Source organism: Natator depressus, chromosome 2 (assembly GCF_965152275.1).
Source record: "Natator depressus isolate rNatDep1 chromosome 2, rNatDep2.hap1, whole genome shotgun sequence".
Classification (NCBI taxonomy): Eukaryota; Metazoa; Chordata; order Testudines; family Cheloniidae; genus Natator; species Natator depressus.
The window spans coordinates 150,494,341-150,521,615 of NC_134235.1; the positions used below are offsets into that span (position 1 = coordinate 150,494,341).

A 27,275-nucleotide genomic window follows, 5' to 3' on the forward strand; every position below is an offset into this window, starting at 1 on the left:
TATTCCTTACTATTTTATCTTTGCATCTGTGATTTTTCTATTAAATAAATTTTTCATTTATTTTTATCTCAAGCAGGTCTCTGGTGTGCAAACTGTGTGAAGTGTGAATCCCAAAGTAACCTAGTGTCTGGAGGGCTGTTTCATGCCTTCAGGGGTGATGAACCAGAGGGCAATGGTTTGAGTGTCTGGTACTTAAGAACTCAGGAAGGGCGGAATTGGGGAGACTTGGGACTGGAAGGCTGTTGGTGTCACCCTACAAGAAGTACCTCGGCTGGCGGAAGCTAGGTTGAGACCTTGTGCTTGTGGGCAGGCTACTGATGTCATGGCTCTGAATCAAAGCAGCACAGCATTAAGGCACCCAACATTACAGAGCAGGCTGTGACAGAACTCCTTACTGGGCTGGGTGATCCCCAAAACATCACACTTAGAGAGTTAGGCTTGATATTATAGTTCATGGTTATATCTTTATAATACTGTGCTGAGGCATTTGAAAAGCATAAAGCTTATCATAACAGCATGCATAATCACAGTAACTGGATGTGCAAATGACTATTTGGATATGTAACAAGTCATTTACCCATGCAATTATCACAAATGCACATTAAAATTTGACATAGTTTTGCATGTACTCTTCTTGCTACTCCTTTATAATCAATATGATGGTATACAAATTAATATGGGCTCTTCCAAGAATGGAACCCGCTAATCAGTGTTATTCCTCATTCTCATCTCTTATTATTTTTACTGGTAAAGAAAGGTTCAATTCTCACAGTACTTGCTCTTGCACAAATACTATGCCTATACTAAAACTATAATTTCTGAAGCAAAGAAACAATCTGTAATAATTTGTGTAATTTCTGTTTTGAGTTCCTCAGAAGCAGGTGTTATATTTGCAGGTAGAAGAAAAATTAGGGTAATAATATGTTTTAATTTTATCCTTTAGTTGTTCTGTAGCTAGTCTCAGTGTTTCAACTTTCTTCTCAATTATTTGTTCAATATAAAAAATGCAACCCTGAGTAGTTCTACTTGAGAACTCACAGCATAATGCACTGATTGCTCATTACTCTAAATTGGCAATAACAAACCGAGGCTAAAGAGGATACCCATCCTCATCCACAAAAATAATTCAAATCTGAAAAGAGTCTCACGTAACATTTTTCTGATGTGTAGAAAATTAAGGCATGCACAAGCAGGAGTTCTCTGGAATATTCAGCGGTGTTTCTAACATGTAGGTGAATAAAATACTGAAAAGTAGGAACTGTCATAATGTTTCATCCATAATCAGCTTCCCTCAGTTTCTGCACAGTGATAGCTATTGTAAATGACAGACATATCGTGCTGTTAGAAACAGAATCTCAAACTAGATACTGGTGATAGCCTATATTCTATAGCAGTGGTTCTCAACCTGTAGTCTGCAGACCTCGGGGGTCCACAGACTATGTCTAAGATTTCCAAAGGGGTCCGCACCTCCATTCAAAATTTTTTAGGGGTCCGCAAATGAAAAAAAGGTTGAAAACCACTGTTCTATAGCACTTCTGGAATTGCAGTTTCCCTACCTGTTTTAATTTCTGGTAGCAATTTCTCTGCTTTAGCTTTTTTTCAACTAGTGTAATTATCAATGTGTATTACTCCTGTAATTCTGAAAGGGTTTTTTAAAGAAACCAACATACTCCATGTTTTGCTTAATAACATACATTCAACTGTATGTACTAAATCATCAAACACTTTTTTTGGACAATTTCTGGTGTCATGGAGTCTGAGAAAAGCAAGAGTGTGGGGACTGTCTTAATGTTCTAGAAGAGACTTTGTAGACCGAAAGCAGAGTTTATAAAACACCCCACCCTGTTGGCAGCTGTTGATTCTGCTGGGAAAGAGCAGAGTGGGTTGTGCAGACTCAGGAAAGCAGGTGGCTCATTAGTCCATCTAGATATAAGGTAGAGGAGGTGACTTGTATGGAAGAGGATGTGGGGTGAATAGTCCAAAGAGTAGCTGCTACTACTGCTGTAAAGCTTATGTAAGTAGTGTCTGGATGAGCTCTCCCCTGACAGCTAGTGATGAGCTGTGGAAAAGGATTTCAGGAGCTGATCTCATTTACATGGGCACACCCACCCTGCCTAGTTGCTCAGCATGATGGGATGTTTGCCCAAATGATCACTTTTGGATGGTGTTGGATCCCCAGTCTCCTTGTTATTGGGGCAGGAGTGATAAAGCATTGGTATCCTTGTTGTATGCATCAAGGGCAGCAGAACTGTACTTGGCATACCCTGATTGAGGGACTCACCCTCAACTAAACAGCACTCACTGGGCAGAGGGATGTGGGTTCCAAAGCCCAGTGATTTGAGAGAGGGTGAGATAGGTATTTGTGCCTAGTGGTGTGGGTCCTGCTTAAGGGTCTTAGACACCATTTGACCTTTTTCTCTCCACTGTGTAATAAAAACAGCTAATTTAGACTCAATTGAGGATCTTGTTACATACTACCTAGGTCTAAGTGTTAGACCTGCTTGTGCACCAGGAATGAGGCTCCCCCACTAACAGCTGAAATCACTGAGAGCTGTGTTAAGGGGTGGAACCTGAAGACATCCTGGCCTATTGGCTGGCAGGATGGCCAGCAGGGTGGCTGGCGAAGAGGACCAGTGTGCAAATGCCTGGGCAGCGGAGCAAGTAAGGTGCCTTCTTACTTCTCCCACCCAGGGTGGGAGCTGAATTCTGCAGATGTACCTCTGAACTCTGGATTTGCACTGACCAAGGACAGCAACTGTGAGTGGGGTGCAGAGAAGGGACGGGAACGTTAAAGGAACTTTTGATTGCTGGACTTAAGAACCTGAAGGAAAAGGACACTGCCCAATTTACCATGAGTCTTTTGCTCTTGGTTTATATTTATGAATCCTGTTTGTGGTATTTTCCCAAATTAATGCTGAGTTACTCCCCCCCCTTTTATTAAAAGTTTCTTTGCTACACTAAGACTATGCGCTTGCGAGAAGGGAAGTATTGCCTCTTTGAGATGCCGGGGTGGTGTGTAATTGTCCCAGATCACTGGATGGGGGTTTTGTGTTGGTTTTGGTTTTGTGTTGAATTGTTGAAAAGGAACCCCTAGATACTGAAGCCGGCCCTTGTTGCTGCCAACGCTGATTGGCAGAAGGGTTACACTTAAGCAAAAGGTTGGAGTAGACCTTCATTACCTTATAGTTAAAAAAGCCAAACCTGAGGAAAGGGTGAGTTTAGACTTAGTTTCTGGACCGTGTTTGTTGAACAGATTAGGTAAGGTGCCTGTTTACACATTTCCACTAGTTTCTAAATTGTAGAGTTCGCTGAAGAACTGAAATTAGAACGGAATGTAGAAATTCTCACACTTTCCATTTTCTGCTCCTAAGATTTCAGAAAGTGTAAGTTAAGATGAGGTTAATTTTGCAAAGTTTCTGGGACTTGAGCAGCAGGCAGACATTTTAAGGAGGTCTCATTCCGATCTGTCCTCCTGCCCAAAAATGAATACACTCTCTTGGCTATTAGAGAATAGTTTATTATGCCTATTGTGCTTGCTTTGCACCCAGTTTTCCTATCAGTGCAAAGCAGTCAGGTATCTTAATCAAGTTTATTCAAACAGAAGTTCAACATCTTTATTAATGATCTAGATGATGGGATGGATTGCACCCTCAGCAAGTTTTCAGATGACACTAAGATGGGGGGAGAGGTAGATATGCCGGAGGGTAGGGATAGGGTCCAGAGTGACCTAGACAAATTGGAGGATTGGGCCAGAAGAAATATGATGAGGTTCAACAAGGACAAGGACAGAGTCCTGCACTTAGGATGGAAGAATCCCATGCACCGCTACAGGCTGGGCACCGACTGGCTAAGCAGCAGAGGGCAACGAAAGTCCAGCAGAGGGCAACGAAAATGATTCGGGGTCTGGGGCACATGACTTACGAGGAGAGACTGAGGGAACTGGGCTTGTTTAGTCTGCAGAAGAGAAGAGTTGGGGGGGGGGGATTTGATAGCAGCCTTCAACTACCTGAAGAGGGGTTCCAAAGACGATAGAGCTCGGCTGTTCTCAGTGGTGCCAGATGACAAAACAAGGAGTAATGGTCTCAAGTTGCAGTGGGGGAGGTCTAGGTTGGATATTAGGAAACACTATTTCACTAGGAGGATGGTGAAGCACTGGAATGGGTTACCTAGGAAGATGGTGGAATCTCCATCCTTAGAGGTTTTTAAGCCCGGCTTGACAAAGCCCTGGCTGGGCTAATTTAGCTTTGAGCAGGGGGTTGGACTAGATGACCTCTTGAGGTCTCTTCCAACCCTAATCTTCTATGATTCTAAGTAGGAAAAAAACAAATTATTGAAATCTATTCAAAGTGTCTCTCATAAATCCAAAGTAGCATAAAATCTTTGTCACTACAAAACAAAATTACTTCAGTGTTAACAGTGAAAAGCGTTTAAATATATTAACAAAATTAAATTTTATGAAAACCTGTATACACAGTAGCAGCAGTGTGTTATTAACCCACTGATGTTAAATTCACAATGTAATGCTTTAAACGTAAATACAATTCATGATAAAAAAATCATTTGTTATTTACTACTTAGTCCCATTATTCCAATTCTCTGAGCATGCTTGCAAGGCTGTCTCTCTACTGCCTTGAGAATGTAACCAGATCAAACCATTTCAACGTTCTTGATTTGTGAACACTGAATTTATTCAAAGGCAGTGTCAGTTATAAATATAGCATGGGCTATTGGCTTATAATTGGGTGTTTGTGTTATTCTCATAACGAAGGATGTTAATTTGAATTTGTCTTATTTTGCACAGATAAACATTTTTAATATGAAACTTCTATGTAAAATCTGAAATTCCACTAATAATTAGGAAACTAAATAAAGAAATAAGCCCAAAACTTCCACTTTAACAACATGAGATTATATAATAAGAAGAAAATAAAGACCTAGCAACACATATATAAAAACAATGTAAGCTAAAAATCACTTTACTTAAATAATGATTTTTATCCACTCCAAAATAGGACACTTATTCTGAAACAAGTATTCACATACAGACTTGCATCAAAAGAACAAAAAATGTGAATGAAAACTGATTTAGTTATTTGGGTGCAAGTTTGTAGGTAGACCAGCCCTAGTAAATGTACAGCATCTTTGCTGCTCCCATGGCACTTTGTTCAAATACATTTATTGAGTGTATCAGATGGAGAGAACAGTTGCTGAGAGATGTAGGTTCCGAAGTCAGTTGGGGAGAGAATGAAGCTGAAACAAGAGAGAATAAGTTTATAGTGGAGGAAGCTACATGGTTTCTGAATTGTCTCCAAAGATGCTCAAGTAGTATGAGAGTAGAAACAGAAAGAGGTTGTGAAAAGTGAGCCAGGATGGGTTTTGGTATGGTAGGTGCAGAAGAGGAGCATGTGAATAGGAAAGGGGAATTGAAGTAGAGCTCAGCTGGTATACAAAAGTTCAAGGATTTCTGTCTAAATATATTCAAAGAGTTAAAAAATACAGACGGGAAGTTACTGGCTAATATGCAAGGGAAAAGGCTAATCAATACATCAAATGTTCAAATACATAAGATCAATTGAAAAAAACAAAACAGTCAACTATGTTATAATTTCAGTACCATACCAGAAGGGAGTCAGTTAAAAGGAAGATAGATCTTGTAACGTTCTTTTACGTACAGTATAAAGAAGTTAAAAGAAACTTCAAACAGAATAGAGGGATTTGGTGTGGCAAATGAAATTAAGTCATTGAAATGCACCTTAACTTTACTACTGCTTGAATATTTTTTCTTATTATTGTTACAGGAAACACCAGTAATTGGTTGTTTAACTGAAAGAAATTATAGATAAATAGCTACTATTTCTTTCTTCCTCATGTGTATTTGACAACGCTCTTTGTCTAGCCAAAGTAACTATTTCCCTTTTAATAGTCAGTTAGCTTATTAGTTTTCCCCTGTTGGTTGTGTGAGTCTATCACACAGAAGCAGGGGAGAGAAATATTTTAAAAAACAATAGGATAATATGGTTGGAAAATGACAAACTTGCAGCTGTAGTATTTGAAACTTGTTGTCAAAGGGTGGCAAGGTGACTGCATAAAACTGGAGAAATTTTGTTGACTCATTCCAGCAAGTGCAGTTTCTTAATTTCACCCTAGACTTAAAGGAGACAGGAGTGACTGTCCACAGAGAGGGAAGTAGGACAAAGGAGGTGCTGAAGAGAAGTCCTATGGACAGCCCAATTCCCAGAGAAAACGTAGTCTGAGGTCTGTTGTATTATTGTTTTGAGATTACTAATAGAGTCAAATTCCAAGAAGAGGGACATTAAGACACCAACTCTGAGCCCATGTGCAACACTGAGGGCTCGGGAGAGACTAGAGCTGGTTGGAATTTTTTTTGACAAGACATTTTTCTTCAGACAAGGCAGATTTGTCAAAACCGAAGCAGGAAAGGGTTAACTTCTATTAGTTTTCTCATTTCAAACACTGTTGGAAAAAAGTTTCAAAATTGTCAAAATGTCTCTTTTCTACATTTTCAATAAGAAAAGTTCTGTTTTTTCAGTTTGAAATGATTTTTTCATTTAGAATTTGACATGAGGTATAATAAAAATTAATTTGAAAAGGTTAAAATTGGAATGAAACATTTTGATTTACCCAAACTGAATTTTTTTTAGATTGTCAGTTCATGAAGTTTTTTGAGATTTTGAATTTTCATCCTGGTATGGAACACGAAAATTTTTCAAAATTATTCCTGGAATGGGAAAACAGTTTTCTGCCAACTTCTGGTAGAGACTCAATATATTCACATTACTGTATATATTTTTAATTTTTAAATTTACTAGATTTCCAGTGGACTGTGTCCTTTTAAAGATAGACATATTCTTAATATATTCCTACTTATGACGACAACAACAGAAGGGAGGAGAAACACTGACAAGATCTCTTGTATTCTGCCTGCTACGAATTGGAAATGACAAGCGGTGCTGAACAGATGCAGAAAGTAAATGTATGTGTGCAACAGAAGATAGTGAGTCTCTCCTGACCCCAATCTAGAGGTGTCCTTTATAGCTATATTTTCCATAAATCATCCCATATGACTGAAGTCAGATCAGATTAGGTCGTCTGTGGAGGAAGTGTACCATTCACAATCAAAGGCAACTGAAGACAAAAGAATTAATACTGGGAGAATTTTTAAAAGTGGCATTAAGTTAAAAAACCACAAACATAGTCTATGAAAACTTTATACAAATACACTATTTTTGAAAATGTTCTGATCACCACACCACATTTGAAAACAATATAATACAAAGGTGAAGTAGTGAACTTAGTACAGGATTTATTCTAGTGAGAGTATGCTCTCCTAAGACTGAATTGTCAGATGTCAACATTGGTTGGAGTTGAAAAGTGATTCGTGATCACAACAGATGGTAAACTTATCCGTGACGGTTCCATCAAACTCTTAAGTGATTTCTGATGTTCCAAACCCCTTCCCCCATCACAATCCTAACCTAATAATCCTCCATTTGTGTTTGACCCCTAATTCTTCTTTTATTTTAAGTTTGTGTTTAAATAAAAAACAGGAAAACAAATTTCTTGCACTCAGACTAAAGTTCAAACTAAGCTACTTTTTTCAAGATCAGAGTTTATTAAGTACTGATTACACAAAGTTTGAAAGACGGAAATGGAATTACACTAACACTTTTAAAAAAAATTACAGGAAACTGAGTAGGAAAAAGGTTTCCTGTGTTATTTCCTTATACAAAGTGCAGAACAGCACCAATGGGATGTTTTCTACTATATCATTTCCCAATTCATCTTGGAATGAAATTTGAACATATGTTAATTTAAGTTCTGATTCAGATTGTATTAGTAGACGCCACCTGGAAATGTCTCCTTGTACTGTAGCACATATTTATTCATCTCGCTTCAAAATAGATTGCAGAAATCCTATTATTCACAGTTATTTTTCAAGTAATGCAATAATGCCTCTAATAATAAATTTCATGTGCCAGGAACCAAATCTTGGAGTCTTTACTCTGCCAAAAGGCCCCTTGACTTCAGTCAGAGTATCGACTAAGGATTTCAGGACTGCGTCCAAAAGACCTGATTCAACTTCCATTCAAGTTGATGGAAAGACTCATTGACTTCAGTGGGAGTTGGATCAGGTCCAAAGTAGTTATCCACAGTTGTCTCTCATACTGTGATTTAGAGTTAAAAAACAGATTAAGGGTCTAATTTTTCAAACAGGGCCTCAATTTTTCAGGTCTATTTTGGTGCCTATACTTAAATTGTGCCAATATTTTTGCACTGACAATGACCTACAGGCACAAATGCTGTTATAGTTAAATATCAAACAACCCAAAGGGCCCCACAAATCACCTTCTCAGATCTGAAACTGGCAGCATTTGTACCCCGCCAATGCAATTAAATGCTGGAGTAAAATAAGCTACAAAACATGGAGGCTCAGTTTGAAAATCTAGCCCTAAATAACTATATATAAATAAGATTAAGGACTGAAGTGAGACTAGGCTTATTTACATCAGTTGAAGGTAATGGTAGGAGTGCCACCTGTACCCCTCTTTGGTCTGAAATAACCTTTATCTGTTGACCTTCAGGACTTTGCGGGAGCGGTCTGTTGCTTAAGACATAACGTTGAGGAAGGGGTATGTTATTGTCAGGCTGCATAGTTATTGACATCTATGGTTATTTGTGATTTTTAAATAATTGCTAAAGGTGCCTAGAGACTGATAGATGCTAATTTTGTTTTATAAATCTAAACAAATAAAGGTGGAATATGGTACTATCAATATGAATGAAAGCGGCAGAATCGACTCCTTACTATCTAATATGCAAAATTCAATCATTCATAATGGGTCTCTCCATCATTCGTGCAAATTATGGAGGTTCAACTGTATATCACAAAACAAACAATTTAAGGCTCACTGAGACACACTAACAAGTTCCAAAGCATCAAGCAGTATGAGATTGCCTCACTCTGAAGTCTACCATTAGCCATGTGTACTAAAAGCAAATGCCTCCCGGGCTGCTCTCTTCGGGTGGTAGAATAAATGTCTATAGAACACCCCGTGGTGTGGGCAGGGTTATCCCCCACATGCTCCAACAGAATGGAGTGAGTTACAGAACCGATGTGTGCAAACGTTCTAACCCAAAGGGTATTGGAATCATTGGAATGTCAGATATTTTTTAAAGAGATCCTGGATCACTAAAATATGCAGGGAAAAAACAAGCCCAGGGATTCTGTTTTAATCAGTTGTACCCATATATTCAGCCTTCTGGAGTATGATTCCAAACTACACCTGGAAGATCACTGCCTTTCTGCTCCCTCTAAATCGTATGGGCTTTTTTAGTGGGAATAGTAACCAAATCTGCCAGTGATGTCTTATTATTGGGCCCAATGTAATAAGGAAGGAAACTATAACACTGGCCTGGAAACAAGCAGCTTCCACCTTCTGAGACAGAAGGGATACAGTGGATGGGCTATGTCACAGCAATGGGCAAACTGACGATGTCATTAAATAATAAATACCAGGACTGTGTGGTGACCGGGCAGCCTCAGAGCACCAATATGAAAATCGAGGAGGTAAAACTGTTGAACTGCACTGACTTAGAAAACTTTTTGGAAGATGAAGGTTAAACCTCATTACAGGATACAAGCCACTTGGGCGCAAAGCTAAGAAAATAGAGAAGGTCATACGAGTTGGCTACACAAGAAAAAAAACCAGAGCCTTCTTAATAAAATGGACTTTAACTTTAGTCAGAAGGGGTTTGTTTTCTCTTCTCTTCTGGGGACTGTAGAAAGGGGAGACAGGATAATAAGTGGAGCTAAGAGTAAAAACATTGGGAGAAGTGAACAACTCAAATACCCTGCAGAGGGTAAGTAGCAGCATGGGTGAAAAGAAGAGATTATGACAAACAAAATTACTGGTAAGTAATTGTCTCTTTCCCGTGCCCACACACTATAAATTTACACTGAAATCCTACACAAGGCTTGATCCTGAGAGATGCTGAGCACCTACAACTCCCTTTTGAATTTAAAGGGAATTGTAGCCTCTCAGCACCTCTAAGGATCAGGCTCACAGTTTGTATATTTAAGAAGAAAGCGGAAGAACCTCAAACAGTAATTTGTAGAGCTTTGGCCATGTCAGGAACCTTCCCCACATTGTCTAACAAGAAAATTAAAAGCCCATTAGACCTTCTGGGCAAGGTGACCTTCTTCTTTAAAATACACTTCTGCTAGTCTTTCCATCATTGATCTATTACTTAACAGAATAGTCTATTTAGAAAGTGTGATAAACATACACAGTACAGTTTAAAGGTATATTATATGCTGAAGGTCTACATTTCAAGTAGTACTTTAGAAAGATATTTGAGTTAGCTTGGAAGCATCTCAAGATAAGGACCATACCTTTTTATGTTTGTACGGCACCAAGTACACAACTGGTACTGTAAATAAAATAATCAGGCTTATATGAATCCAGGAACCAACCATGAGAGTTTGTACAGTGAAAGGTGTTTGCATGACAAGGAAAATGTAAGGACTTCTTGACACACCGAGAGGATCTTACAACAGCAGATAAAATGGCCTTATTCACGTGACTGTCCATAATACACAGTAGCTTTTCCCGCAGAGCAGCAATGAAGGCAACTACTTAGTTAAAACTCCTATTTCCACTACAGCTAATAAGATGAATTTGGGTCAACAACAAAACCCACAATTCATTGCATCCCAACAATAGAAGCGAAACTCAAACAGCTTAATGGGACTAAATCGGGGGGTCCAGATAATCTTCATCCAAGAATATTAAAGGAATTGGCACCCGAAATTGCAAGCCCATTAGCAAGAATTTTGAATGAATCTGTAAACTCAGGAGTTGTACCGTATGATTGGAGAATTGCTAATATAGTTCCGATTTTTAAGAAAGGGAAAAAAAGTGATCCGGGTAACTACAGGCCTGTTAGTTTGACATCTGTAGTATGCAAGGTCTTGGAAAAAATTTTGAAGGAGAAAGTAGTTAAGGACATTGAAGTCAATGGTAAATGGGACAAAATACAACATGGTTTTACAAAAGGTAGATCAAACCAACCTGATCTCCTTCTTTGAGAAAGTAACAGATTTTTTAGACAAAGGAAACGCAGTGGATCTAATTTACCTAGATTTCAGTAAGGCGTTTGATACGGTGCCACCTGGGGAATTTTTAGCTAAATTGGACAAGATGGGTATCAATAAGAAAATTGAAAGGTGGATAAGGAATTGGTTAAAGGGGAGACTACAACGGGTCCTACTGAAAGGTGAACTGTCAGGCTGGAGGGAGGTTACCAGTGGAGTTCCTCAAGGATCAGTTTTGGGACCAATCTTATTTAATCTTTTTATTACTGACCTTGGCACAAAAAGTGGGAGTGTGCTAATAAAGTTTGCGGATGATACAAAGCTGGGAGGTATTGTCAATTTAGAGAAGGACCGGGATATCATACAGGAGGATCTGGATGACCTTGTAAATGGAGTAATAGTAATAGGATGAAATGTAATAGTGAGAAGTGTAAGGTCATGCATTTAGGGATTAACAACAAGAATTTTAGTTATAAGCTGGGGATGCATCCATCGGAAGTAATGGAGGAGGAGAAGGACCTTGGAGTATTGGTTGACCACAGGATGACTATGAGCCACCAATGTGATGTGGCTGTGAAAAAAGCTAATGCGGTATTGGGATGCATCAGGAGAGGTATTTCCAGTAGAGATAAGGAGGTTTTAGTACCATTATACAAGGCACTGGTGAGACCTCATCTGGAATACTGTGTGCAGTTCTGGTCTCCCATGTTTAAGAAGGATGAATTCAAACTGGAACAGGTACAGAGAAGGGCTACTAGGATGATCCGAGGAATGGAAAACTTGTCTTATGAAAGGAGACTCAAGGAGCTTGGCTTGTTTAGCCTAACCAAAAGAAGGTTGAGGGGAGATATGATTGCTCTCTATAAATATATCAGAGGGATAAATACCAGAGAGGGAGAGGAATTATTTAAGCTCAGTATCAATGTGGACACAAGAACAAATGGATATAAACTGGCCACCGGGAAGTTTAGTCTTGAAATTAGACAAAGGTTTCTAACCATCAGAGGAGTGAAGTTTTGGAATAGCCTTCCAAGGGAAGCAGTGGGGGCAAAAGATCTATCTAAGTATTCCTGTAGCCATATGGCTGCCATTCAAGACCTGTAACAATTATATCTTACATGTATATGGCACTTATCACCTTAAAATATCCCAAACACAAATTAAATACAGTGGGAACCCTTAAGAATTAGACACTTACTGCTTTTGCTATTATTTATATGGACTGTATTCCTTATACATTTAGAATGGGGAACTATTGCAAATAACATTTACTTATAATCAAATGGCAGTTTTATTAAGGGCACTGTGTGTATACAGGCATTGCTTCACCTATCTGTGAAATGTAGCCATCTCTGAGGTGGACCTCAGAGGCTATTTATCAATGCATAGCAGCGCTACTTTTAAATAAGATTAGTGGGCTTGATTCTCAGTTACACTAAGGCCCCTTTATGCCACTATGGCAACAGAGAATCTTTAAGCAGATGGAAATAGTTCTGCAAGAATAACATGTTCAGAGCTCTTCCCTGATAATGCAGAGCTGGTGTAAGGGTGCTGCACTAGCCCTCCACCTAGCCCTTGTCAGAGGCAGAGTAGAAGTCTATCCAGCGTGTGTGGCTATTTTCTGCTTTCTAGTGCATACAGTGTCACATGACCAGAACATGGGCAGTTGTTCCTAGTGGTTGTAGCAGGAGTCAGGCCTAATGGTCCTAACAAGCATCAGGCCTAGTGGCTAGAACAGGAGTTGGTAGCCAGGAATTGGAGCCCAGGGTCAGAGCTGGAGTCAGAGGTCAGGAATTGGAGCCAAGGGTCAGAACTGGGTTACTTGGAGTGAGGAAATGCAGGGGCAGGGCTGGGAACAAGGCAGGAGCTATCACAGCCACAGGCACATGCTTTGAGCAGCCAGTGAACTGCTGCTGCTGGCCTTAAGAGCCAGTCTGCTGTCTCTTCCAACCAATCAGGTGTTGTAACCAGTCAGGCAGACTACAATGGGCCAGCTGCACTTGTTAGGTTGCCTGAAGATTGGCTCTACAGGGCTTGCTCCCAGAGTACTCTGCTGCAGGCCCTGACTCCTGATACGTGGGAAGCCATGGAAAGCTGTTTAAATTATAGTAGCTCTTAGGCTGCTCTAACTCACACCAGAGATCAAGCAAGTCCCTGCATAGTCCCACAGGTGTGCACACAGGCAGCTAAAATCAATCTCCGCCACCATCACATGCCTGCTGTAAGTGAGAATCAGGTCCTTGTATTTAATTGAAACTACTGGGAAATTAAGGGATGCAGAATGCAATCACCCAAGTTGGAATTTGACTAAGACTCCATAACTGATACTTTTATCCTTGCAAAAACTGCAACTGGATCTTTCGTGTCCACAAGAGTTCTGGACTTTGATTTTGCATCCCATTCAACAGCGGACACTTCTAGTAATGCAAAGTCTAACACAATGCAGGGCCATTTGCTCAATACTGGCTCAGGCTAAATAACCTTTAATAAATCACCAATATAACTAAGTTGCATGCATAATCTTAGAACCAGAAATTATAGCATTTATCACTCACTTCTAGTAGAAGTCCACCTTCTGGTATGGCAGTCTCACTGGATACATAGTCTTTTATTGTGTGACCAACTTGCTTCCTAAAGTGCTTTTCTTGAATGGCTGTTGAAAAAAGCAATTAATAATATATAAATAATACTGATGAGGGCTTTTAGTTACTGAAAACTTATTGTTGGTCCTACGGAGAGAAAAATACATTTCACAGCTCAGATGTTTTTGTATAAAGTTCTTTCCTTGCTTGTCATTATACCTATCACATTATTTTTACTGATTATGTTTTTTCCATTATTATACTCGACATATAAAAAACAACAACAAAATCATAGGAAAGCAGCAGAGAAGACAATTGATATATTGCCACACTGCTTTTGTTTACAAAAGAATACGTTATGAAAATTCTAACTAATAGCAACACTGTTCAGAAGATTGTCAGAGGGGATATGGATGAGTTTTCTTATTTTCTGTTTTGTCCTCTTGTTTGGCATGAAATGATCTTGGCCTCTCACTTCTATGAATTTGGGATTAGTTCTAAGACTCTGGTGTATATTCTTGAAATGCCTTTTTTTCAAATGTGAAGTCAAAGTTTGTTTTTTAGCATGGAAAGCATGAAAACTTTGGATTAAAATTGCAAAATTTTCTCTGGTAATACCAAGAGGCCTGACGGAAACAAACGCAGATTACTTTAGCTGACTGCTTTTCCCCTGTATAGGCTGTAAATATTCGTTCTGAAATATCTTTAGATAATCAGATTTCAGTCTCTGCCGGAATAAATATGAAGCTGAATCCCTGAAAGAGTGATGATTTCAGATCCACTCTCTTTTTTGAGGATAATGAAAGAATCACCCAGAAGACAGAGTTGATTATATACATCATCTGCTAGGTTAGTATCTGGATCATTGGGGGAGTATGGAGTGTGAAGCAAATCTTGTGATTCTGTCAATAAATAATGAAGTTAAAGATTCAGCTTCATTATTATTGCAGGGTTTTTAGTTATTTGACCTGGATCATCTTGAAAAAGCTATGATGGCTAACTGAGATGAGACATTCACCACTGTTCAAACGTACCAATCTAACACATTCAATCTACAAAAATACAGTTCTTACTTGGTTTTGCTCTGTTGATGTGAAGAGACAGTGAGAAGGGTCTGCCACTAAGTGGACCCAGGGCAGTTGGTACATATAGGCTACTCCAAATGTCAGCCCATAGGTGCTGGAACTAGGGTACTGGGGGTGCTGCTGCATCCCCTGACTTGAAGTGGTTTCCATTATATACAGGGTTTACGGTTTGGTTCAATGGCTCTCAGGACCCCGCTGTACAAATTGTTCCAACACCCCTGCATCAGCCTGGAGTAACAGCTACAGGTTAATAACCCCAAAATAGGGATGAAACAATCTGAAATAATTCATTCCACATAGGAATATTAAAAAAAAAGTCTGGAATGTTACTTGGCTCTTTGCTAAATGTAGTGATGACAACTGGATGCAATTTTTGAATAAGAGCCCAGAGTAAAAACTGAATAAAAATGTTCATGGATTTAACAGTATTAGCTGAAAATGACAAAGGGCGTGGTCCAAAGCCTATTGGAGTGATTTCTCCTTATTTCATAGGTTTTGGATCAGGTGCTTGTTAACCTGAAGCTCTACAAAGAGTCAAGAGACACGGTATCTTTTCATATCATATGATGGCAACACAGATACCACAGTTCTGGAAGTTACGTAAGAAATTTGAATTGGTTTTTAGTTCAGATAGTGAACATTTACTGCTAGTGATACTGTGGACTCATATTTCCTAAATTGTAATCTCAAGCATAGATAATAAATTCCTCACCTGAGTTGTGGAAAACACACTAGGATATCCCAAAACTATATGAAACAGGACTAAGGGTGGGTTTCTGTGCAAATTTTTCAAGCTACTATGATTTCATGTTTTCAACCCTGCAAGCCATTCTGCAAAATGGATATGAAACTTCTGTGGAAAGGTGCACATTTTTAGGGGATGGGTTTTGTAGTCGGTCTTGGTTTAAATGTTAGGTTTATTGGGAAAGGTCACATGATGTATCTTTTCCATGTCCCTGCTCAACTGAGCTTGCTCCTAGGATTAGTAAGGTCAGTCATAATGCCATTTGCCGCTGGGTATTACAAAGAGGGTGTAACTGCAATTACAATTGAGCCCCCATCCCATTGCTCCCCTAGACCCCAAAAGTACATTTTCATAATTCTCTACACAGAGGCTCTTTATCTTTGTGTAGGTTAAAGGACAGACAGGGAGTGGCAAGAGGAAATGAAGATTTATTTTTATTTTTATGAGTTCTTTTGGCTTTGTCAAACATTCCAGTGGGGCTAACTCCATCCTTAAGAGGAAAGCAACAGGCTAGGGTTCTCTGCCTGTTTGTTAGCCTTCAGGCTCACACAAACACAGCAGCAGAGGCACAAGAGATGTTTGTTCCACAGTCCATCTAGTACTAATTCCATTTCCAAATATAAAGTATTATATTGTACTGTCATATCACCTGCTAGAAGTTCCTGTATGTTTGGCCACACCCATCTGTTTCATAATACGTTGTACACATTGCCCCAAAATGTGAACAGACCCATAGCAGCGGGCAAGGCAGCCCTCCTTGTGCCAAGAAGCAGAATTCATTCCTCAGAAGCAGAAAAATTGTTCCCTGTGCCTGGATCAGCATAGCTTCCTCATCACTATATACTCCCCCTCAGGGTTGAAGACACTGCATTAAAATTAAATATGAATATAAAATCCTTAAGTGGAACCAACCCATCAGGGAAGCAGGGATCAGTCACTAATGCACAAAGAGCTCAGAAGAGAGGCTGATGTTGATGAGAGTGTGTCATTGATGAAGGCAGCAAACATGGTATCTCAGTGAGGAAGAACAGGACATATTACAGAGTGTAGAGGAGAAACTGAAAAATATTACCCCATTGGGAGTAACAGGTAAACACAAGCAACAATTAACCTCTGTTTTAGAGCCCTGCTGATGCCTTATCAGTGACTAGAGACAGGCAATTTTTTTGAACAAACTTTTCATCGAAAAATGCATTTTGGGGGGTCTGAAAGTATTTACCCAAAGTGGGTCAATTTGATGAATAGTTTCAGTTGAGAACATTTTGTCAAAAAAGAGTCAAAATATTTTGTTTTGACCATTTTGAAACATTTTGTTGACTTTCATTCAAAACAGTATTTCGGTTTCAAATTTGGCCCCAGATTTTTTTTAAAAAACCACAACAAAGAAGGGTGAAAACACCTGAAACGGGCAAATCAAAATGAAAAAATTGGTTTTATTGACTTGAAACTGATCGAAAAACAAAAATAATTTTGTTTCAGGTCAACTTGAAATGTTTGGGTGGATTCAGTTGAGATTTTTCAGTTTGATGAACATTTTTCAAAAAAATTGTTTCTGTTCATCCCAAGCCAGAGGGTATTTTTTTTCCAGATTTTTCAGTTAGGCCTCTGAACTAAAAACCCATTATTAACTCAGCTCTACCAGTGACTGAGTAGTAAGAATTGAACAGGAGTCACTAGAAAGAAAGCAGCAAGTGATCCTGACTGGTGATTTGATAGTGAGAAATCTTGTTCTGAGACACGTGTGGCCAAATTTGAAAATTAAATAGAATGCCACCTCTATGGGTACAGGACAAATGATATAACAAAAAGGATAAATGAGAGCTTGAAGAATGCCAGGGAAAAATCCTCTAGATGTCATGCATGTGGGAAAAGATTAGGGGAGATTTAATAAACTCAAGGATGATGCAGGAATCCAGGAGAGCTGAAACCTTGTAGGAATTTCATTTAGTACCAAGAACAATAGAAGGAAAGAAATTGATATTGGAGGCAAACGGATGGAGGTATAAGCTGTGTCAAGAGTTGGGGTTGAATTTATGGAGCCTGGAAAAGCCTTCCATGAAGAGACACAACTGTTTGGATTATACTGTCTCCAACTAAGGGCAGGGGACTAACCTGCCAGATTCAAAATTAGCAAAGCTGGTTAGGTAGGAAGTGGACAGAGGGGGGAGCTTTTGCTTAACACAAATTATCTGTTACATACTTCCAACATACAAAATAAAACAGAAGATGGAGCTGTTCTGCAAAAGAAGATGAAAAATAAAAGCTATGTTGATATACAAGAGTGACAAAAAAATGAAGCATAGGCAACAAATGTGAGAGGATCACAAATTCTATCAAGCCTGGTGAAATCAGAGGAAGTATCAAAATCCACAACTCTGGAAAGGCTGGAAACTACTAAAAGACACTATAATTGAAGAACATAAGAATGGCCATACTGGGTCAGACCAATGGTCCATCTAGCCTAGTCTCATGTCTCTGACTGTGGCCAATGCCAAATGCTTCAGAGGGAATGAACAGAACAGGGCAGTTATCAAGTGATCCATCCCCTGTTGTCCATTCCCAGCTTCTGACAGTTAGAGGCTGAGGACACCCAGAGCATGTGGTTGGATCCCTAATCATCTTGACTAATAGCCATTGATGGACCTATCCTCCATGAACGTATCTAGTTCTTTTCTGAACCCAGTTAGGGTTGGGCCTTCACAACATCCCCTGGCAATGAGTTCCACAGGTTGACTGTACATTGTATGAAGAAGTACTTTGTTATGTTTGCTTTAAAACTGCAGCCTATTAATTTCATTGGGTGACCCCTGGTTCTTATGTTACGTGAAGGGGGTAAATAACACTTTCACTTTCTCCATACCATTCATGATTTTATAGACCTCTATCATATCCCACTTTAGTCATCTCTTTTCCAAGCTGAAAAGTTCCAGACTTTTTACTCTCTCCTCAAATGGAGTCTGTTCCATACCCCTAATCATTTTGGTTGCCCTCCTCTGCACTTTTTCCAATTCTAATATATCTTTTTTGAGATGGCGTGGCCAGAACTGCACATACTATCCAAGGTGTGGGTGCATCGTGGATTTATATAGTGACATTATGATATTTTCTATCTTATTATCTATCCCTTTCGTAATGGTTCCTAACATTCTGTTACCTTTTTAGACTCCCGCTGCACACTGAGTCAATGTTTTCAGAGAACTATTCACAATGACTCCAAGATCTCTTTCTTGAGTTGTAACAGCTAATTTAGACCTCATCATTTTACATGTATGGTTGGGATTATGTTTTCCAATGTGAATTACTTTGCATTTATCAACATTGAATTTAATCTGCCATTTTGTTGCCCAGTCTCCCAGTTTTGTGAGATCCCTTTGTAACTCTTAGCAGTCTGCTTTGGACTTATCTTGAGTAATTTTTATCATCTGAAAATTTTACTACCTCACTGTTTACCCCTTTTCGAGATCATTGATGAGCAGCACTAGTCCCAGTACAGATCCCACAGATCCCTGGGGGAACTGCTATTTACCTCACTCCATTTTGAAAACTGACCATTAATTCCTCTGCTTTGTTTCCTGTCTGTTAACCAGTTACTGGTCTGTGACAGGACCTTCCCTCTTATCCCATAACGGCTTATTTGCTTAAGAGCCTTTGGTGAGGGACCTTGTCAAAGGCTTTCTGAAAATCCAAATACACTGAGTCCACTGGATCCCCCTTGTCCACATGCTTGTTGACCCCTTCAAAGAATTCTGATAGATTGGTGAGGCATGATTTCCCTTTACATAAGCCGCCTTGACTCTTCCCCAACAAATTGTGTTCATCTATGTGTCCGATAACTTTTTATTCTTTACTATAGGTTCAATCAATTTAGCTAGTACTGAAGTTAGGCTCACCAGCCTATAATTGCCAGGATCTCCTCTGGAGCCTTTTAAAAAAATTGGCATCACATTAGCTAACCAGTCATCTAGTACAGAAGCTCATTTAAATGATAGTTGACATGCCACCATTGGTAGTTATACAATTTCCTATTTGAGTTCCTTCAGAACTCTTGGGTGAATACCATCTGGTCCTGGTGACTTATTACTGTTTAATTTATCAATTTGTTCCAAAACCTCCTCTACGGACACCTCAATCTGCTCCAGTTCCTCAGATCTGTCACCTAAAAAGAATGGCTCAGGTTTGGGAATCTCCCGCTTATCCTTTGCATTGAAGACTGATGCAAAGAATTCATTTAGCTTCTTTGCAATGGCCTTATCTTCCCTGAGTGCTCCTTTAGTTCCTCAATTGTCCAGTGGCCCTACTGATTGTTTGGTAGGCTTTTCTTCTTGCTTCTGATGTACTTCAAGAAAATTTTGCTGTTAGTTTTTGTTTTTTACTAGTTGCTTTTCAATTTCTTTTCTGACTTGCCTGATTATACTTTTACACTTGACTTGCAGAGTTTATGCTCCTTTCTATACAGACTACAATTTCTTGTTGTTTTCTTCTTTTTCAGAGAAGTGTCCAGTGTGATTTCATGAAGGACTGTTCAGCTAGGAGGATGGAGAACCATTTCCTGGTCTGGAAATGCAAAAAGGTGAGGACACCAAAGAAGAATACAAAGTGAAGACTGATAGCTGGAGTAGCTAACTTATGATGAATGCACAAAAAACACCGAGGATGATGATTTTGGATTAGCTGAATGTTTTATGTAATGAGAGGCAACAGTTTCATTTTAATGGTCTCCTCTTTAAGCACAAGTTACCAACCTCTGTCAGGGGAATTAGTGGATTGGAGGGATATGAATAATGAAATTGCTCTAAATCAGTTAGAAAATGTACAGTTAGAGGCAGAGAGTATACTACAAAAGTATCTCATTCTTGCACTAGCATTGCCTATCTATAGACCTAAACCTCTTGATTTGAAAAATCAAATCTAGAAGACCTTGAACATATTAAAGGGGAGAAAAGCACTCTGACATCTTTAATTCCAAATTCTTGAGAAATTTACTAAAAATTGTCCTCATCAATCATTTTCTTTTGTCCCTCACTCCAGAGATCACATATTTGGTGTAAGTTACTATTTTATTTGCATTTATATAAACCTCAGAGCTCTTGTTAAAATATGATTTTAGACCAAGGGGGATTACCCTCTCCAAATCAACCCTCCAAGTCCTCTCATGGATCAGCCTTAACTCCACCCACTCAAGTTATAGTAGTGAAACAGTTTAATCCATTCCAAGAGTAGTGGGGAGACCATCTCTCTCCTGGACTGCTGCAACAGCCGTGCTGCCCCTTATGCTGGGCAGATCGTAACTTCATTTCAAACTCAATTGATCAAAAAAGAAACTGAAAATACCAAGCCTGATTGAACTATACATTATTTTGCACTCTTGAACACTGTCTCTTTTCTATACATATTAATTTCTCTTTAGAGCCAAGAATAGCTGGTCATGTGTACCCTACTGAATGGAAAAAGAACTCTGTGCATGAAATTGTCTTAAACTGAGCAATAGCCATGAATCTAATGGGACTATTCCTCTCACTACTGATGTGGAGCGCATGTTAACACTAAGGACTAGACTCTACAGACTGCACATTAAAAATCAAGTTACGTACAACATGAAGAAGAGTTATTAAACTACTGAACAATCAGAACAGCATCTTTTCATTCTGAAATGCCACAGCTCACAGTTTGCATGACTGTTTCAGGAAAGAAATCACTGACAAAATCCATTCTCAGACAGCCTGATGCTTGGAGTACAGTACTGTAGCAGGGCCCATCAGACTGCCAGATGAAATTATGCTAGCAATAATACAAAGCTTTCCTTCCCTACTTAGTGACTTTCTTAGTCTGCTTCTTCTTAAGAGACTCTTTGAAATGTGTCTGCCCTTTGAAGTTTAAGTGCAGCATGGCATTTATTTAAGGTACCAAACTCAGTAAACTGAACTACTTTCTTTTCCTTCAAAATCTCTTCCCCTCTTTCTTTCAAAATTGTTTGCCTCATTCTTAGTGAGAACTTAATGTGTTTCCCATGTACGTGAGGTATCAAAGACATGCCCTCTTCTGACAGTTACATTCTCCTCTAGCTATTTTACAGTATATTTTTTTTCTCGCAGCTTTGCATGATTAGAGCTCACAGATATCTTCACGGCATGTGGGCGGGATCTGGGCACAGAGCCACCTACCAAGTTGAAACTCCACCCTTTGCTCCCCTTCCCTCCCCAGCTGAGGAATTCCTTTTGAGAAAAAAACACCAGGGGGAGAGCAGACCTTTTGGTAAAAGCAGACTGCTCACTAACCAGAGCCTCACTGTCACGCAATCTAACCGGCTGTCAATCTTTCCTTGCATCTGACAGTGGCCTGGCTCTTGTTCAAACCATTGCGTGCAAGCAGACAAGCCACATCACCCTATGAAGTATTTCATAATAACAACAGCTGTTAAATATTGATGACTCCTGGCAAGCTCTGAATGCTTTTTGTGAAGGTTAAGCCTTCATGTAATGGAACCTAATTCCTCATTATATATTGTATCAGATATCTGGAAATTGCCTAAAAAAAGAAATGTAGCTTAAAGTAAAGAATCAGAAAATAACTCCCATTCATTAGGGAGGGGGGGAAACTGGCAAGTTAAAAGGTGAAGAATATTTCTGTCAAGTAAATTCCTTTTTACAAACAGAAAGGAAAAGGCTACAGGAAAAACGATCAAAACAATTAGTTTAGTTATATTCCACTGGGTTGGGTTTTTTTATATAAATAAGTTCTGATGAAGAAAACTTTGTAGAATAGCTGTCTGATTTATCTTGTATATTTACACAGAACACTTTAGAATGCATGAAACTGTTCATATGTTAAACACATCATAAGTGGTAAAGTACACATTTCTGTACCCCTTCCAGTACCCTCAATCCTGAGGGAACTGGCTAGTGCTGGGTTTCATGGAGGGCAGTGAGGATGCTAATGTGAAAGGTCAGAGAGGGCTTCCAGCACTGGGAAGGTAGAAAGGGGCTAGTTTTTTGTCTTGAGCAAGTCCTGACCTCCCCCAAGCCCCAGCAGAAATCTTTCATGTTCTTCAGCTTGACCTCCTAAAACAACTCGCTCTGCTAACTAGTCTCTCTTGACCTGACTCTTGACCCATCAGAAAGGGAGTCAAGTCAGGCGGAAGAACATGGCTGTTGAACTTGAGCCTTTGGGAGCGAAATGGCATGAAGCTAGAATGGGTAACACTGAGGATTCAGGCTAAAGGCAGAGGTCAGTGTGTGAGGCAAATGAAGGAACCTCACCAAGGGAAGGAAAGCAAGTTGGGGCTTTATTACGGGAGGATTATAGGAGGAATTTTTGTCTCTCTTTTGTGAGGATGTAAGAATGTGGGGAGGAGTGCAGAGGGAGGAGGACTGCAATTAGAAGAGGTAAGCTAAGAAACTGTAAACAACAATATACTTATTTTTAGCTCTATTGCAGTTCCTTGAGGAGAAGCACTGTGAAGTTTAAGAGAATTCATGGCGAAGATTACTCCACCCACCTCCCTGTCCCTATTGCTCACAATCTGGGATTCATACCAAGCAATGTAGTCTTGCATTAATATTTTTAAAACTCAGTGAGCATAACAAAGAACTACTCATTATTTATACTTTATTAAAAGCAATATTTTCTAAAGAAAGTGAACTTCTGTCTGTGAAAACCAAGATACAGCTTTTCTGCTAAATGCACTAGAAATTTTGAACTAAACTGTGTCAACTAATGAATCATAAGCTCAACTTGGTGCAAAAGAAATGTAAATATTGTAGTCATGTTAGACTCACTATAACTATGCTAGAGGAGGCACTTTAATTTCATATGTAATTTCTTATAGACTATTTGAAAGAGTTACTCTTGAAGCTGTCAGTCCAGAGGTGACTTATGTAGTATTTAGGAAGTGTGTTTAAAATTATGTTTGTCTATTTTTGAGATCTCAGGTTGAAAAATTATGATTTTTACTGAAGTTTTTCAGATGTTTTACTCTATTTTCCTCTCCCCTGTCCCAATTTTGTACACTGGAACACAGTTTAAACCAGTTAGGATGATCCAGGCTTTCACCTGCTAATCCATTTTAACTTTGACTGCCCTGAGTCTTCCTCATCATCTGGTCAGTCATCCCACTCCCTGTTTGTCTCAATGTGAGATCATCAGATTACATATTCATTTTATAGTTGCACATTCAGACTGAGATATGGAGACACCTGTAGTTTTAGCTGATAGGTAACCAGAGCTGCTGAGCATTTCCCATTCCTCCTGTCCTTGCCATTAAGATGGCACTGGAAGTTACCCAGCAGGGCTCGATGGTTATTCTGCTGGACTGTTTTTCACGTGTACAGCAGTTTAAAAAATGTATAGAGGAAATAGTCAAAACAATCCTCTATTTCTTCTGAATTCTCAGCATTTTCTCTAGAGTCACAGAATTTAGTCCATCCTCTTTCAGTGTGGCTCAAAATATTTCATTGTTCCTAAGCCATATCTTTTTTATTGAGCCCTGACCCCTAACAAGAATAGCACAAGCACGCAGACCCTTTTACCCATAAAGAGTTCCTCTGAACTCAGTAGGCTCTGCACTGGCACAAGGATCCACATGCACTGTTCTCATTGCAATATCATGACCTCGTTCTCTCAGTTTCTGGGGATGACAAGAAAGACAGAGGAACAAGAACAATGTCTGTGACATTAACTAAATAAAATATATATCATCAGCAACAATAACAGAAATCAGAGCAAGCCTTTGACCAAGCCAGTATATGACTGAATAAGAGTATGATGAAAGAATAACTTGCTATTCTATCGAACAGGAACAGCTAACGGGAGTTTTGCGAGGAGGTCTCCAGGTGCAGGAGGAGCGAGTACATGACCCTTGGGGTAAGTTTGTTGTCTGTAGTGTCTGTGTTTGTGTTTGTGGTGTGCTTGCTACCTTTCTGAAATGTACTGTGTGGTCTGTTTGTTTGGGGACCGTGTACTGAGCCTAGCGGCCTGCTAGGCAAGGCTGAGAGCTTCCTAACGAGGCTTTGATCCCTAAGCGCTTTAGCACCCATCAACCCTTAACCAGGGGGCGGGGCTAGGAAGACCAGGGCTTTAAAAAGCCCACTTCTAAGCAACTAGAGGAGCTAGTGAACAGGAGCGGCTAACAGTGGAGTTTTCCGAGGGAGTTTAGAGGGGGAGTCAGTGGCGGATTTAGAGTTAGTGGGGCCCTGTGTGCAGATTGGGGCCCCCCTTGGGGACCCAGCCAAGAAAAAGAACATTCTCTCTTATCCCCATCCTCCCCCCGTTTTTCATTCTTTTTTTCTTCATCCTCCTCCTGTATTATAAGTAATGGGAAGTAAATGAAAATAAAGTGAGGTACCTTGATTGGGGCAGGGGGTTGGGGTGCAGGAGGGGGTGAGGACTCTGGGAGGAAGTTTGGGTGCGGGGTCTGGGCTGGAGCAGGGGGTTGGGGTGTGGAAAGGGGTGAGGGGTGCGGGCTCTGGGAGGTAATTTGGGTGTGGGGTGCAGGCTCTGGGCTAGGGCAGGGGGCTGGGGTGTGGGAAGGGGTAAAGGGTGTGGGCTCTGGGAGGAAGTTTGGGTGCGGGGTGCAGGCTCTGGGCTGAGGCAGGGGGTTGGGGTGCGGGAGCGGTGCAGGGGGGCGGTGCTTACCTTGGGCTGCGCAGCTCCCAAAACGACTGGCACACCCCTCCAGCAGTGGCTCCTAGTCGGGGTGAGGGGGCCCACGCAGGGGGTCTCTGCATGCTGCTGCCCGCAGGCACCACCCCCGCAGCTCCCATTGGCCACAGTTCCCATTGGCCACAGTTCCCGGCCAATGGGAGCTATGGAATCGGTGCTCGGGGTGGGGGCAGTGCACAGAGACACACCTCCTCCCTCAGGGGCTGCAGGGACATGCTGGCCACTTCCGGGAGAGAAACCGCATGGAGGAAGGGAGGCAGAGAGGGCAGAGAGCTGCTTTAGCCCTGCTGCTGGCACATCTCTGCGCACCCCTTAGGGGGAGGAGGGGCAGCGGATCTCCATGTGCTTCCCGGCGGCGGGGGGGAACAGCACATGGAGCCACCTTGCCCCCCGCCAGGGGTGTGCAGAGACATGCCAGCAGCCAGCCACTTCCGGGAGTGGAGTGGGGCCTGCCTGCCTGAGTCCTATTGCACTGCCGGCCGGGACTCAGGGGCAGGTTGTCAGATATTTTTCCTGAATTTTGGGGGCCCCCCTGTTTTTGGAGGGCCCCCATACCACTGCACCGTTTGTTTCATGGTAAATATGCTCCTTGAGGGAGTGTGTGTGTGGGGCGGGGCTAGATGCACTTACCATTTGTAAACTTAAAGCCAAAAACACACCCTGATAAAAACAAAACAACAAAGGAACGAGCTGCAGGAGTAAAAAGATAATGCAGGCAGAAGTCCAGCAACAGAGTGGGGGCTATCCAGTTTATTGCACCCAATGCAGATGTATGATTACCTACCCTGTGGGCAGGTGGCATATATGTGCATTCAATGCAAGGAGCTCCTGGCCTTCAGAGACCATGTACGTGCTTTGGAGACTAGAGTGGCTGAACTCGAGGAGCTAAGCGAGAAAGAGAGGTATATAGATGAGACTTTTCAGAACACAGTAGAGCGGTCCCACCCCTACTCTGACAGACCCTGTGCTATTGAGGAGAATGAAAATCTCAGGGAAGGAGAACATCCAACTGGAGCATAGGGAAACAATCCCATAGTTGGGACCCTCCTTCCAGATGATGTGGTTGTATCCTCTCACACTGAGGATACCTCTCCGGGGGAGGGATTTCCAGTTATTAGGAAGAGACAGGTAATAGTCATGGGGGATTCGATCATTAGGAACATAGATAGCTGGGTTTGCAATGACCGGGAGAGCTGCATGGTGACTTGCTTGCCCGGTGCGAGGGTTGCGGATCTCTCGAGACATCTAGTTAGACTTACGTGTAGTGCTGGGGAGGAGCCAGTGGTCATGGTACATGGTAGATACAGTGACATAGGGAAGGATAGGAGAGAGATCCTGGAGGCCAAATTTAGGCTGCTAGGTAAGAGACTGAAGTTCAGGACCTCCCTGGTAGCATTCTCTGAAATGCTTCCAGTTCCAGGCGCAGGGCCAGTTAGACAGGCAGAACTGCAGGGTTTCAATGCATGGATGAGATGAGGGTGGAGGGAGGAGGGGTTTAGATTTATTAGGCACTGGGGAAACTTTTGGGAAAGGGGGAGCCTATACAGGAAAGATGGGCTTCACCTAAACCAAAATGGAACCAGACAGCTGGCACTAAAAATTAAAAAGTTAGTAGAGCAATTTTTAAAGCCGACAGGTGCGGAGGAGCATGTGGTTCAGACAGAGACATCTCTTAGGGAAGGATCTATTAATGGAGATTCCCTATGTTCTAGTAAAGAGGAGAGGATGGAAGATGATAAAATACGGGTAGGATCTGATGAGAAACAGTCAAATGAAAAAGAGACCCATTCAGTTACACCACATACAAGTTTTGAAAGTGTTTATATACAAATGCTAGAAGTCGAAATAATAAGATGGGTGAACTAGAGTGCCTCATATTAAATGAGAATAAAATATATCAGAAGGACAGAACAGGTTGTGCTGGTGGGGGAGTCACACTATATCTGCAAGAAAGTGTAGAAACAAATGAAGTAAAAATCTTAAATGAACCAAACTATACCATGGAATCTCTATGGATAGTAATTCCATGCTCTAATAATAAGAATATCGCAGAAGGGATATATTACCAACCACCTGACCATGATGGTGAC

The 27,275-nt window shown here is 40.6% G+C and overlaps 1 protein-coding gene across 1 annotated transcript in view; it reads right to left on the minus strand.

Annotated features, from left to right (window-relative positions):
* Positions 1-27,275, minus strand: part of AHRR (aryl hydrocarbon receptor repressor) — a 146,751-nt gene that overhangs the window by 40,491 nt on the left and 78,985 nt on the right. The window contains exon 4 of the mRNA XM_074943209.1: positions 13,672-13,769. Within this exon, the coding sequence (XP_074799310.1) occupies positions 13,672-13,769 (98 nt within the window). The remainder of the gene's footprint in view (positions 1-13,671; positions 13,770-27,275) is intronic.